Source organism: Macaca mulatta, chromosome 10, assembly GCF_049350105.2.
Source record: "Macaca mulatta isolate MMU2019108-1 chromosome 10, T2T-MMU8v2.0, whole genome shotgun sequence".
NCBI classification, from domain to species: Eukaryota; Metazoa; Chordata; class Mammalia; order Primates; family Cercopithecidae; genus Macaca; species Macaca mulatta.
In genome coordinates, this window is record NC_133415.1 from 77,214,254 (window position 1) to 77,226,596 (window position 12,343).

Genomic DNA, 12,343 nt, shown 5'->3' on the forward strand with positions numbered 1-12,343 from the left:
TGAACCCATATAAAATGTACAACTAAATACATTTTAAATCTTTAAGGAATAATTCTCTGATTAAAATATTTGTTTTCCCAACTTCTTTTCGTAGATATAAATATATTTTCAAAATAGCTGTTTTTTTTTTTTTCCATTCCATTCCATAAATAAAGTCTTCATTGGGAAATATTAAAGTGTCAACTGGGGTGGGGTTTTTTTGTTTTTTTCTTTTTTCTAAAATATATATATATATATATTTATGTATTTAATTTTGCTGTACTAGCGACACCCACAACCCTCCACAACCATGTCCTGATAGTTCTTTAATACAACCTTTTCATTTTCGTCAAGGTACAGCATCGAGATAGCACTGAGTTCTGTTGGGACACAGCACGCCTTAGGAATCTTAGAGTTAACAGAGTTGACCAACGTCTGAACAATGGCATGATTAGTGGAGTTCAGATGATCAGCCAGAGGAAAAGGGCATTCTCCGTGGCAGTAAAAGGCGTGATACCCCGGGGGAGCCACGATCCAGTCATTCCACCCCACGTCACTGAAGTCCACGTACAAAGGGTGTCTCTTACAGCTGGACTTAAGGCGTTTCCGCTGTTTGTGTTTTGCTTGACGTTTTTCTCTTTTGTGGAGAGGATGCCCTTTCCCATCATGGCCAAAAGTTACTAGCAGCGGCCTTATCTGTGACCAACTGTGTTCATCTTGGTGCAAAGACCTGCTTATCCTAACATGTCTCTTGGAGACACCTTGTTTCTCCTCCAAGTGGGTCACTTCCACCACGAATCCATGGTTGGCGTGTCCCTGTGCAGTCCACCGCATCACAGCGGGGGTGACGTCAAAACTTTCCCACCTGCTTGCATTCTGATTCACCAACCTGGTGTCCAAAAGTCTGGTCACGGGGAATTTCGAGTTGGCTGTTGCAGGTTTTATGATTTCATAAATATTAATTCGGTGATGGAAACTGCTATTGTCTCCTAAAGCATCTTGCATCTGTTCTCGAAAAACCTGAAGCTCTGCTGAGGTGACAAACTCCTCCGTGGGGATAGAACTTAAATTAAAGAAGAATCTTCGGGTTGTTTTCCCACTCATTTCTGGTAGTTCTTCCAAAGATTCTGATTTGATAGAGAAAAACAGGGAAGAAAAAACAAAAGTCTTTCAGTAAACCAAGTAATGACATTTGATTATCTACGAAAATTTTTAAACCTCCTTGTGGGATTTGATTTAACCCACGTAAAAGTCGGTCACAGAACATACAAATTTCCTCTTTAAATAAAAACGGAGCCTCCTTTCTCTCTGTTCTGTAAGTTCATGTCATCATGCACTGCATACCAGGAAACAACCTTTCATAATTCTTTGTTGTGTTTTTGATCTAATACATGAATACTGCTTCCAGGTGGCTATAATAATGGGGGAAATGGTGAAGCATTTCTTTGGAATTCCAGACTTTAGGGTAAAAAAAAAAAAAAAAGTCAGCACTATAGTTAGTAGAGGTCTAATGAGTGAGGATTTGAGGAAATTATTGCATTTCTTTTTTAAAAAAGGCTTTAATGTCAATCCCTTAAGCAGTATTCTAAAACATTACTCTGCAATTTAGATGATTTACAAATCTCGATATACAGATTTCAGCTTCCTAATTAAAGACTCTGAAACTCAACATCAACGATGACATTTTGCAAAGCACACCCTACTATTTTACTCAAAAGTCCAGAGACAAAGGCATTTACAGGGATCTACTTCTTTGGAAACGTACGGGTGGTACTAGGACACTGTAGCAATTAAGGCCAAACAATTTCAAGAGAAATAGCTTCCCCAACTGTTGTCAGTTCTCTCACCTCTTTATGACCTCAAATATCAAAATCTCACTTTAGACGCTTTTGGAAGAAAAATAAATGACCTGTCTTCTGTTTGTAATGCCTTTGTAGTTTTGAAAGATAAACCATATTAAAAACCATGTACCTACCCAGTAATAGGCTGCAGGATGGACACAACACCAAAAAAATGATAAAAATTTACGAAAATATGATTATGATCTACATGACAAAAGGAACAGTCTCATCCTATTACAGAATAATCCTTCTATACCCACTATCATTATTTCAAAATAGCCATTTAAGTGGGCCATGCACAAAAGCTTTGTCTGATTTAAAATTTCTGAATCTCAATTTTTAAGAAGTGTTGTTCTCCAAGCAAGTAATATATAATACAGTATCTTAAATGCTTGTAGTCTGCAAATCATCAAAGGTACAACATTATTATTAAACTGATAGTATATACCATGAGAGTTTGAGATATTTAAGTTTATTTTATTCTAACTTTACCACATCCTATCATTTCACTGCCAACAGAATTTGCCCGCTTCATTCAGAATTCCTACCCAAGTGCTAACAAAATCTTATTTTGCCATAGTTCCATGTTATCCTAAGAGACTCTGTTTTTTTTTTATTAATTTTGCAGTTGTATTTCCCCTAAAGACAAACAGCTATAAGTTGTGCACTGAATCTAGATGCCTTAGCAAAGGAGAATCATGTCAGATCACTCACTCAAAGGATCTACCTATATAAGCCTTCATCATCAAAGCAACCGTCATTATGGAAGCTAAGTGGACACACCAAGTTCAATCGGGGCAGTGTATGCCAAACTATGGAGTAACGCTTTAATGCAGTGCTTTTCAAACTTCAGCCTTCACATAAAACAGCTTGTACACCGTAAAGCTTTAGATGCAGGCTCTGATTCAGTAGGTCCGGGGAGATGCCTGAGATTCAGCATTTCTAGCAGCTCCTGAGGAGGGGATTCTGGGAACTGCCAGACCACACTTGAAGTGTCAAGGTTTTGTAGGATGTTTTCCTTATTCAAGTGTAGATTGACAGAGGAGTGCCTTTTTAAAGGGCCTTTTTGTTAAATAATATAAAAATGAATAGAAGAACCATTAGTGGTGGCAAATGAGTAAGAGTTGAATGGACCAGCTCTCGGTGGGCCCAGCCAGGGTCTCAGAACAGAAGGTTCTTCTAAAGCTCTTCTATGTGGATATGGGGACTATCAGGCCAATAGAGTCCTTTAGGGGTCCCTTGTGCCTATTAATCCAAACCTCTGGGGAATACCGTTCTGGATCCATCCACATTCTAAACTCCACTGGAAGCTAATGGTACTTTAGGCCAGACACAATCATTAAAATAACCTTCCGACCATTTGAACCTGGACTCCTCTCAGTGGCTCCGAACAAGTACCAAGGACTGTGTTTAGCCTCTTTCTTTCTCCTTCTCCTTGCAATTCAGATATTTCTGCTGAAGGTAATTTTTCAGCCAAGAAGGTAAAAGTCAGCCACCTCAGATCCCAGTGACACCAAAGCCAGCCCAGCACCTGAGCTGCTGGCTTATCTGATAAGAATACACATAAGAAGAACCTCTTTTCTTTCAAAGAGGGGGAAGCAAGGAAAATTATCTAGCGCATTCACTGACTAGTTATATTAACAAAAGTGCCCAGAGAAATCACAATTGCAAGAAAAACCCTAAATCCCAATCCATAAAGAAACATACATTCTCACACATTCTCTCTCTCACACACACGTACACACCCACATGGCCAGATGATGACAGTGAAGGGACAAGCTACAAGGCAAGTATGAGGGACAGGTAAATGAAGTTAAGAAGATGGGTATAAAAAAAGGTATGAAATAGAATAATAACCTCCAAAAAAATTAAATGACAAGACTGAATCATATAAAATTGCCACTATTTGACCAGAAACACAGACAACAGCAATTTTCTGTGGTTCAAGGTCTCGGTGGAAGTTTGTAGCCTTAGCGAAGGAGAATCACTTAGTGGCCTTAAGAAAGGAGAAAAAAATACACTACCAAATAATAATAGGTGATATGAAGATCTTTCTCTGACCTTCCCACTGCACCTCAGTGAATCTGTTTCTTGAAAGATCCCATCCTCAATACAAAAGCATCCATTGCAACACCCCTGATTGTGGAGACAGGTCACAGAGGTAAGTTAGAAGTTCACAGAAACCCTCAAACACAGGAAAGTAACTGGCCAAGGTTAGGGAATATACCATCATTTTCTTTAATCTGCCAGGGCAGAGTACGAATCTTTTCTTAAGGGGTACAAAAATTAAAACCTATTTGAGATAAAGTCAATTAAATAAACGAACCTTCTCTAAATTATCACAGCAACCCTGAGGATGCCAAAAATACAGGGATCCTCAAGTAATATATGCTTTTTTGGAGACTGATACAATTGCTAGTTTTCTGTAAATATCCCTTCCTGAATAAGCTGAAGTTCTTAAGGAATTTGAGGATTACGAACTATCTTTGACCCGAGTTTCTGAGCTCCTAAGTTCTTAACCAAATGGATGGAACTATGGCTGCAAAAATGTGAGAAAGTGAAGAAAAATAAGACAACAATGATATTTGACCCTTCCTCCAAAAGTGAAGTCCTAATTCAATAATCTAGACTACATCAATCATTGATCTACCTTAAAATAATTCAAAAGACAGCTGAATTCTCGCAGCCAGCCTAGGTCCACTCTGGCCTCCTTTTCCCTACAGAAGGGAAGGCTATAACATTAACGAAAGAAGTCATAATGATAATGACAGCTGAATGCTTTTTTTGAGTGTATTCTGCCACTATCCGATTTATATGAATTATTTCACAACAAACCAATTTGAGAAAAACACTCATTATCTCCATTTTGTAAATGAAACAGTTGGAGTTCAGAGAGGTTGTGTAACTTCACTAAGGTCACAGAGCTAGCAAATTAAGAGTAGATATATGTAATTGAATCTACTGCAGTTCTCAGGTTTCTCAATTTTTGTTTTGTTTTGTTTGTGAGACAGTCTCGCTCTGTTGCCCAGGCTGGAGTGCAGTGGCACAATCTCAGCTCACTGCAACCTCCACCTCCCAGGTTCAAGCAGTCCTCCCACCGCAGCCTCCCAATTAGCTCAGATTACAGGCGTGTGCCATCATACCTGGCTACTTTTTTATATTTTAGTAGAGATGGGGTTTCGCCATGTTGGCCAGGCTGGTCTGGAACTCCTGACCTCAAGTGATCTGCCCACCTCGGCCTCCCAAAGTGCTGGAATTACAGGTATTAGCCACCATGCCCAGCCAGTTCCCAAATTTCTAGTGGCACTAGCCAGCACAAATAGACGGCACTACCTAACATACACGAGGACTCAAAAACTGAAGCAAAAGTCAAAACCATTAGGGGCACATTTATATTTAGTACAATGATAACATTGGATGAGTACTGTCCCAACTAAATGAACAGAAATATACAACTTAGGTATGATGGACAGAACAGACAGAAATGAGCAGAAAAGTGATGGGGTCCACTGGAACATGTCTCTCTTATACGGAGTTGCTGCTATTTTGTGGCTGCCCTTTCGTTCTAAATAAAGTATGGTAAGTTTTAGCAAAAAAGTAAGTTACCATTATGCTTTGAGGATTTTAAAACACACTTTGGGCTAAAAAACCTCCAGTAAGACAGCGACAACGACAACAAAACCTGGGGATATTCTGGCAAATCAGTAAGGCTGGAAGTCACTGCCGTAACACAGAATGAAAGAGGCCGAGTATAATAGACAAGATTTTCCAGATAATAAAATAACAGAGAACTGATCAAGGAAAAAAAATATCAAATACAAAAGGTTAAAAATATTCCATTAAAAAAAAATACAACAAAGGAAATGGCAACTAAAGGAATAGAGGGCATGGTTGTCATCAACAACCCTGATTTGGCCTCTGCCCACCCTTAACAGCAACACCTTTGGAAAGATGAAGTATTCTCTCATTATCTCAGAGAAAATACACAAAGAGCAAGTCTAAGAAGACAAAATAGTTCACTGCAAGGGGATCAAGAGAAATTTAGGGGAACCACTAAAAAAGAGGTGGAATGGAAAATGTCAGTGCCAAGGAAGTATCATTGGACACCAAAGCCTCAATCTCAACAACCATTTCCAAATAGAGTAACTTTCCTACTTAATGCGGCCTCTGTAATGACAATGAAATACCTGGGACCACTAGGGAACCATACCAGGGAAGTATTGACTTTGGTGGATCTGTGTCCAAATGTGTTGTTTGCACTGGGAATTTGTTCCACAAAATCTCTAATGAAGAGCAATAGTTGTTTCTTGAACTTTTCTATTATATGGATATTTTCATAATTGTATTTGTGGAAAGAGGGTTAATCTCTATTTGAAAGCTTCAGTCATAGAGGCAAATAATCCAGTTATTTCATGTAAAAAGAAGACTGTGTCCTTCAGAGTGAGGAGAACAAGCACCTGGTCTTTCTATATTCCCATCTGACAAAAAAGCATAAAGACTTTTTGGAGGGCCAGAGAAGTCAACCAGTGTCAACGTGTTTCCAACTACAGCAATGCCCACAACACTCTTTCCACTTGCAGAAGTGACTTTTCTATGTTCAATGGCAGTTTCGAAAGGCCTATGTAGCTGAAGCACTTTTTAATGACCTTGAAAACAATAACATTTTAGCAAGCTTATATCCTCCCAAATAAAAGCCATTGGAGAAAGGACTAGACAAAATTCAACAGGAAAAATACAACTGATAATTCTGTCTCAGATCCCCTGTGATATGGTTGCATTATACTCATATTGGTTGAAAGAATGCCATCATGATGTCCAGTAATTCCACCAAACCATCCGATCACATCCACAAAGAAAACCCAACAGGTAATTCTTATGATTGGGTCTTTATGGTCTTTTATCAAATAAATGCTCATTAATGCTGTAGAAACTAAATTCCGTTCTTGAGCCAGCAACCTTCATCACATGGTTTACCAAAAATTCTTTTAGTAGCATGCATGGCACAAGGATGTTTATAAAAAGCAAATCCTGGGTTTATACAACAATGATTAGTCTTGAAAAAAGTGCTATATCCATCCAGACTAAGGATGATATGTTAGTCATAACGAGACAAGAAATGGATTCGTTGAAATTTGGGGCAAAATTACATAGCTTTTCTCCATTATCTAAGTGCATTAAGAAGTGAAGTTATTATAAGTTGATTTTAATCAAGTTGGTAACTTCTGTACTGTTTCTCAGGTAACATTTACACTCACAAAGATATAAATTCTGACTTTATAAACTTAAGCATGCTTTTTAAGTTAAAATAACACAGTTTAATAATGTGTAGCCTGTTTAGTTTTGATCAAACCACTTCTAGATGAATGATGAGAATATGCAGACATCATTGATAAAATCCTCACACAATGGAATATTTTAGGTGTTAACTAAATGATCTTCCTTTTAAGTTATAACAGAGACACAGCATCTTCTTGGCCTTAAAAATAAAGTTAAGAGCTTCTATGCTAAATTTCCAGAAGAGGTTTCTAAAACAGCTATTCTTACTACATTTCTATACAAAATAAAAAGTATTCTAATCAGCATTAACTGGGAATGATTAGCTGGATCTATAATCATTTCAGGGTTAAGATGGCAGAATGTACACATACACACAAATTTTACATATGACAACAGGGTACTTCTGCTTTCATTGAATGAATTCTGAAAGAGTGGAGTGAGATCTTAATGCCTTTCAAATCTGATTTCTGCTAGCAGAGAGCACCTCACTTAGAAATGTGCTTGTACATGAACTGATGATCAATGCAGTGTCCCTGTCATAATGTATAGCTGCCTCAATGATAAAGTATCTTCTGCTATGTGACCTGCCTTTGGGACTTATTCCCATTACCAATAGATATTCTCACAAGTATAAGTCATCCTTCACACTGGGAGAAAACATCTGGCTGTGCCATTTCTGATTAGTCTATTATCAGTGTAAATTTCCCACTTTAAATTTACCACCTAAGCAGGGAAAGGCAAGAAAGAGAACTTCACTCCCAACCCCATCAAATATCCTTCAAGTGGTTGCTCTGTGATATCCAATTTTGTACTCTTTTCTAGGATTTGAAGAAACCCATGCTCTATTTTAAATGTATTAAGCCAAAGAGGCATTTAAAAATGTAGAAAAAGAACTGAAGTGGAACATATTTTTGACTAATTGCTCTAAGAACTTAGGTACAGCAGATCTCAACAGCTGCTGTAAAACATTTCCAGTCCACTAAATGCCCTTCTGATGAAACAAGCAGAAATATCCCACCTTAGAAAAACCACATGTAGTATCATAAAAGAAAAAAAAAATCCACATTTCAGTGCACATGAAAAAAAACAGGCAGCTGCTACAAACGTTTTTATCTGAAGGCTTGCCTTGTCTCTACTCAGAGCCTATCTCGGATTTAAGCACAGGACAAGAAAGTCATTGTGGAAACAATAAGATTGATTGTAGAATTGATCTCCCACGGGGATTAGATTGGGATTCAAAATCTTCCACACCAGGCCCAGATCAACCATAAATTAGAAAGACTTTGGGGCCCTGGGCTTTGATTTTTCAATACTATCTCTGAAAACTCTGCCCTTGGCTCTGTCTACCCTGAAACCCTGGCTTAAGCAGCAGATTTATAGAGCAAAAGCTTCCAAACAGACTTAAAGAAATCTTAATCTGCCTCCCTTTTCCTCCTTTTCCCTCTGTGGAATTCTTGCACGTTTAGCTGACTAGGGGCATGCCTTTTGCCCTCATCTTCCCCATCACTTGATTTCTCTCCAATTCTTCCGGGAGGAGTAGCTCTTCTGGCTGCAAGCCAGGAAGAGGGTGCGGAGTTACTAAAGGGGAATCCCTGGCTCCACCACCACACAAGCAGTGAGTTAAAATCAGATTCAGAAACCATAGTACAGAAGCAAGAGTGGAAACGTCCGCTGGCGCCCTGGCTAAGCTGCCTCTATAGGGATGGCTGCAGTCTGCCCACGGTGGAGGGCTTTGCAGGGTGACTCCCCGCCCCCACGCCCTGCTCCATGCCTCACCTTCATGGTGGAAGCTGCGCACAGTGTTGGCTCGGCTGGCTGCCCTCTCCAACCGGTGGTCTGGGGCAGGTGAGCCCGGCTGACCCGAGTGCCTGCGATACAGGTCTAGCATGTAGGGGGGCACCACGGCGTCCCTGCTGGGGGTGGGTCTCTGTTTCAGGCCGAACATGCTGAGCAGCCGCAACTCGAACTCGCTCAGGACCTCGTCAGAGGGCTGGGATGAGGGGCGGCCCGACGACGACGCCGCGAACTTCCTGCGGCCCAGCTCCGGAACGAGGCCAGCCGCGCCGCCCAGGAGGACCTGGGGAAGCAGCAACGCTAGAAGACAGCGGGTCCCGGCCACCATGGTCGACCTGCGGACAGGACCGACGTGAGTCACCCGAGCTCCCCGCCCAGTCCTCCCCCCTCGCGCCCCCGCGGCCCGGGCTCCCATTTGGCTGGCGTGCCTCCTCCAGGGTGCCCTCCTGGCTTGGCACACTCGCGAGTCTAGGTAAGACCGACCGAAGCTCAAATGTTTGGGATAATGAAGGGCCCCAAGTTCCAGAACCAGGTGATTTATCGCTCCCATCCAACTCTTAACTTGTCTAACATCAGATTTGGGGTTTGCCCTCCCCTCCCAACCAAACCAGCGCCAACGACTGTCACTTTTTTGTGTGTAACACAGCGCTGACTGCCAATGCTGGGAACCTGGGAGAACCACCGCTTGGTCTGACACCCTGCGTCCCCTATACAAACCCAAATGCAGAGCGCTGAGCGCTCTCTGGCATATAAACACACACAAATGGTGCATGTGACTTCCTTAGAGGCACTGTATAGAACTTCCTGACACACACACACACACCCCTATAACTTCCAGACCCTGTAAGCTCAAGGCCACAACTTCTGAAGCCACTTACAACTTGTGTCCCACGCCCCTACACTCAGGGGTGTCTGGAGAGGCAACTCCATCCCGCATCCCCGTAGTACGGTCAAGATACTCATGTATCTTCCTGGGATTACATACATGGTGAATATCTATTAATGCACGTGTCAGCTGTTAAAAACACAGCACCAAGTGATTCTTCAGTACTGACCCCTCGCATTTCTGGAAACAAGAAGGGAGAGCCCCAACTCCTAGTACTTTTCTCAATGGGATAGGGCTCTGAGTAAAGAAACCAAGTCTCCCAGAAACACTAGAAGAAGGGAGAGCGCCATGGCAGGGTGGACAGGTTCTCAGCTAACGGGTGAAACCCAGGGGCTACCCTCTCAAAGGGATTTCTTTGACTCAAAAAAAAAAAAAAATTAAAAAATTTAAAAATTTAAAAATTTAAAAATAAATAAATAAACAAAACACCTCATCTAAGTGTTAACAGCTCCAAAAGTATTCCGGGGAGAGGGTAAGAAAGAGGGGTGGAAGAGTGCGGGCCGGGAGGGTGAGGCTGATGGTCGCCCGGGACAGCTGGAAGGGGGCACCCCGCAGGGCTCCGTTGCACGTGGACTGGAAAGGGGTCTGTTTACTTCTGGCCTGGACGTAAGGAAGGGCTCTGCCGCAGTGGCTGCCCAAATCCCCCTCCCACCTACCACCTACCCCGGCCCCTGGGCCGCGTCCTCTACCTTTAGGAGACCGCAGTCCGTCTAAGAAGCACGCGGAGACACGTCCATTGAAAGAGCGTCCACATGGAAAAACTCTGGTCAAAGGACCTGGCGCAAGGACCGAATGTCCGTTCCTTTCCTTTGCCTCCTCCTTCTCCCGGGTGCCGGCCGCGCAGTCTCTTTTCACGCTGGGAACAGCGTCTCAGTCTCGGGCAAGGCCGAGGAGTGGAGGGGCGGTGGGGCTCGGAGGTGGCGAGGCAGGCTCCGCTGGGGCAAAGGCACCGGCGCAAAGTGGGGAGCTCAAGTTATTCTCCCTGCAAGTTCAAGAAGTCCCCAGCCAAGTGCTGACACACAACAACAGCGAGCAGGGGGAGGAGTGCGGGGCAGGGAAAGGAAGGGAGAAAGGAGAAGCTGGTGCTGTCGTCCTCCTTAGGAACCAGCGCCCGAGGGACGCGTGGCCCCGCGCGGGGCCGGCTCCAGGACTCAGGGAGCGAGGGTCGGGCGCTCTGCGCTAGCTCCGCCGCGGCCCATGGCTCGGGGCAGCCATCCTGGGCGACGCCGGGTCCGGGGAAGGGCACGGCGGCGATTTCGGTGCCAGGCGAGTTGCCCCCCCGCATCACTCTGCCTTACTCCAGTGCACCCCCATTCGCGCTCGCCAGTTGAAAGCACCGCGGCTCTGGCGCCCCGTCGTCCTCGGGCGCATTCTCCGGCGAGTCGAGCCAAGTCCCGGGCCGCCGAGGCGGGTGGTTGTGCTCTCTCCTCTCTCTCCTAACCCTGGGGCCAAATGCCCTTTGTGACTAGCCTGGGGTCCGATCACACCTCGGCCGGCGCTTCCCAGGCCCCCGATCTCCTGCAGTAGGTGCCCCGCATCGCGGCGCTAGGGATCGGCTCCGGAGTCGCCGGCGCTCTGCGCGCCCGTCCGCGACTCTGGCGCAGCCGGGGCAGCAGAGGCCACGGCGCTGTGGCGCGCTCTGCCGGGTGCTCCAGCCCGCGCGGGGTCTGCGGCGCGCGGATGCCTCGCGGTCCCCGGTGATCCGCGCGGCGCTGGCCCCGAGAACGTTCGGGTCGCCGGCGGAGGCTGTGGCGGCAGATGTGCGGCGGAGGCTGCCAGTCCCCGGCAGGGTGTGGGAAGCGGAGCGACTAGCGCAGCGCGAGCCCGGCGCAGCGCGGCGGGGCGAGGACTCCGGCGGCGACGGCGGCGGCGGCGCCGTGGCGCGGCGCTCGCGGCTTTTAAAGGGGACGCCGCCTGCCGGCTCCCTCCCGGCCGCGGCCGAACACCTCCCCCTTCGCGGCGCGGCTCGCCGGGGATCCCCGAGCGGGCGGGAGCTGCGCGCAGGGGTGTGGACGGCGCGCCCGGGCAGCCGCGGCGGGGTGGGGCGGAGGGCGGGGGCGCGCGGCCGCCAAGGGGGGCGCTCGCGCCTCCACTCCCTGTCCTCAAAGGAGAGATCAGCTGGCGCGCCGGACCCTCGCGGGGACTCCGGAGGCGAAATCCAGGACAAATGCAGGGTCAGGGTCTGGCTTCTATTTCCCCTCTGGGCCCGTTATTCAACTTTCAGTTTGGAGTTTTTCGATAATATACAATTTCAAAAAACAAAACAAAACAAACACCTCAATTACAGCGCATTTTGGCATAGCATAGACGTCGGATTCACGCTTCTGTTTCCCCGGAATAGGAGGAAAATTAAAAGAAAACAGGAGGCTGGAAATTGAGTGTTTTTAAACATTAATACAAAGAGATGTATGTATTTACATATGTAAATGCATGTGTACAAATTTCCTTTTACATAAATATGTGTGTGCATTTATTTTCATATCCATATGCATGTTACAGTTATATAAATATATCCAATATACAAAAATATGTACATATATTTCTATATATTCATATATGAGAACAT

General features: G+C 44.7%; 1 protein-coding gene across 2 annotated transcripts; it reads right to left on the bottom strand.

Annotated features, from left to right (window-relative positions):
* Positions 1-251: 251 nt before the first annotated feature.
* BMP2 (bone morphogenetic protein 2) lies at positions 252-11,769 on the bottom strand. 2 transcript variants are annotated; one of them, XM_001115987.4, is made up of 3 exons: positions 10,467-11,769; positions 8,874-9,226; positions 252-1,106 (listed from the first exon to the last, which is right to left on the bottom strand). In XM_001115987.4, the coding sequence occupies exons 2-3, from the start codon at positions 9,217-9,219 to the stop codon at positions 262-264; spliced, it is 1,191 nt and encodes a 396-aa protein (XP_001115987.1). In that variant the 5' UTR covers positions 9,220-9,226; positions 10,467-11,769; the 3' UTR covers positions 252-261. The 2 variants fall into 2 exon arrangements, with proteins under 2 accessions (XP_001115987.1, XP_077805247.1); XM_077949121.1 differs by having other exon boundaries at positions 8,874-9,174; positions 10,467-11,726.
* Positions 11,770-12,343: the final 574 nt, after the last annotated feature.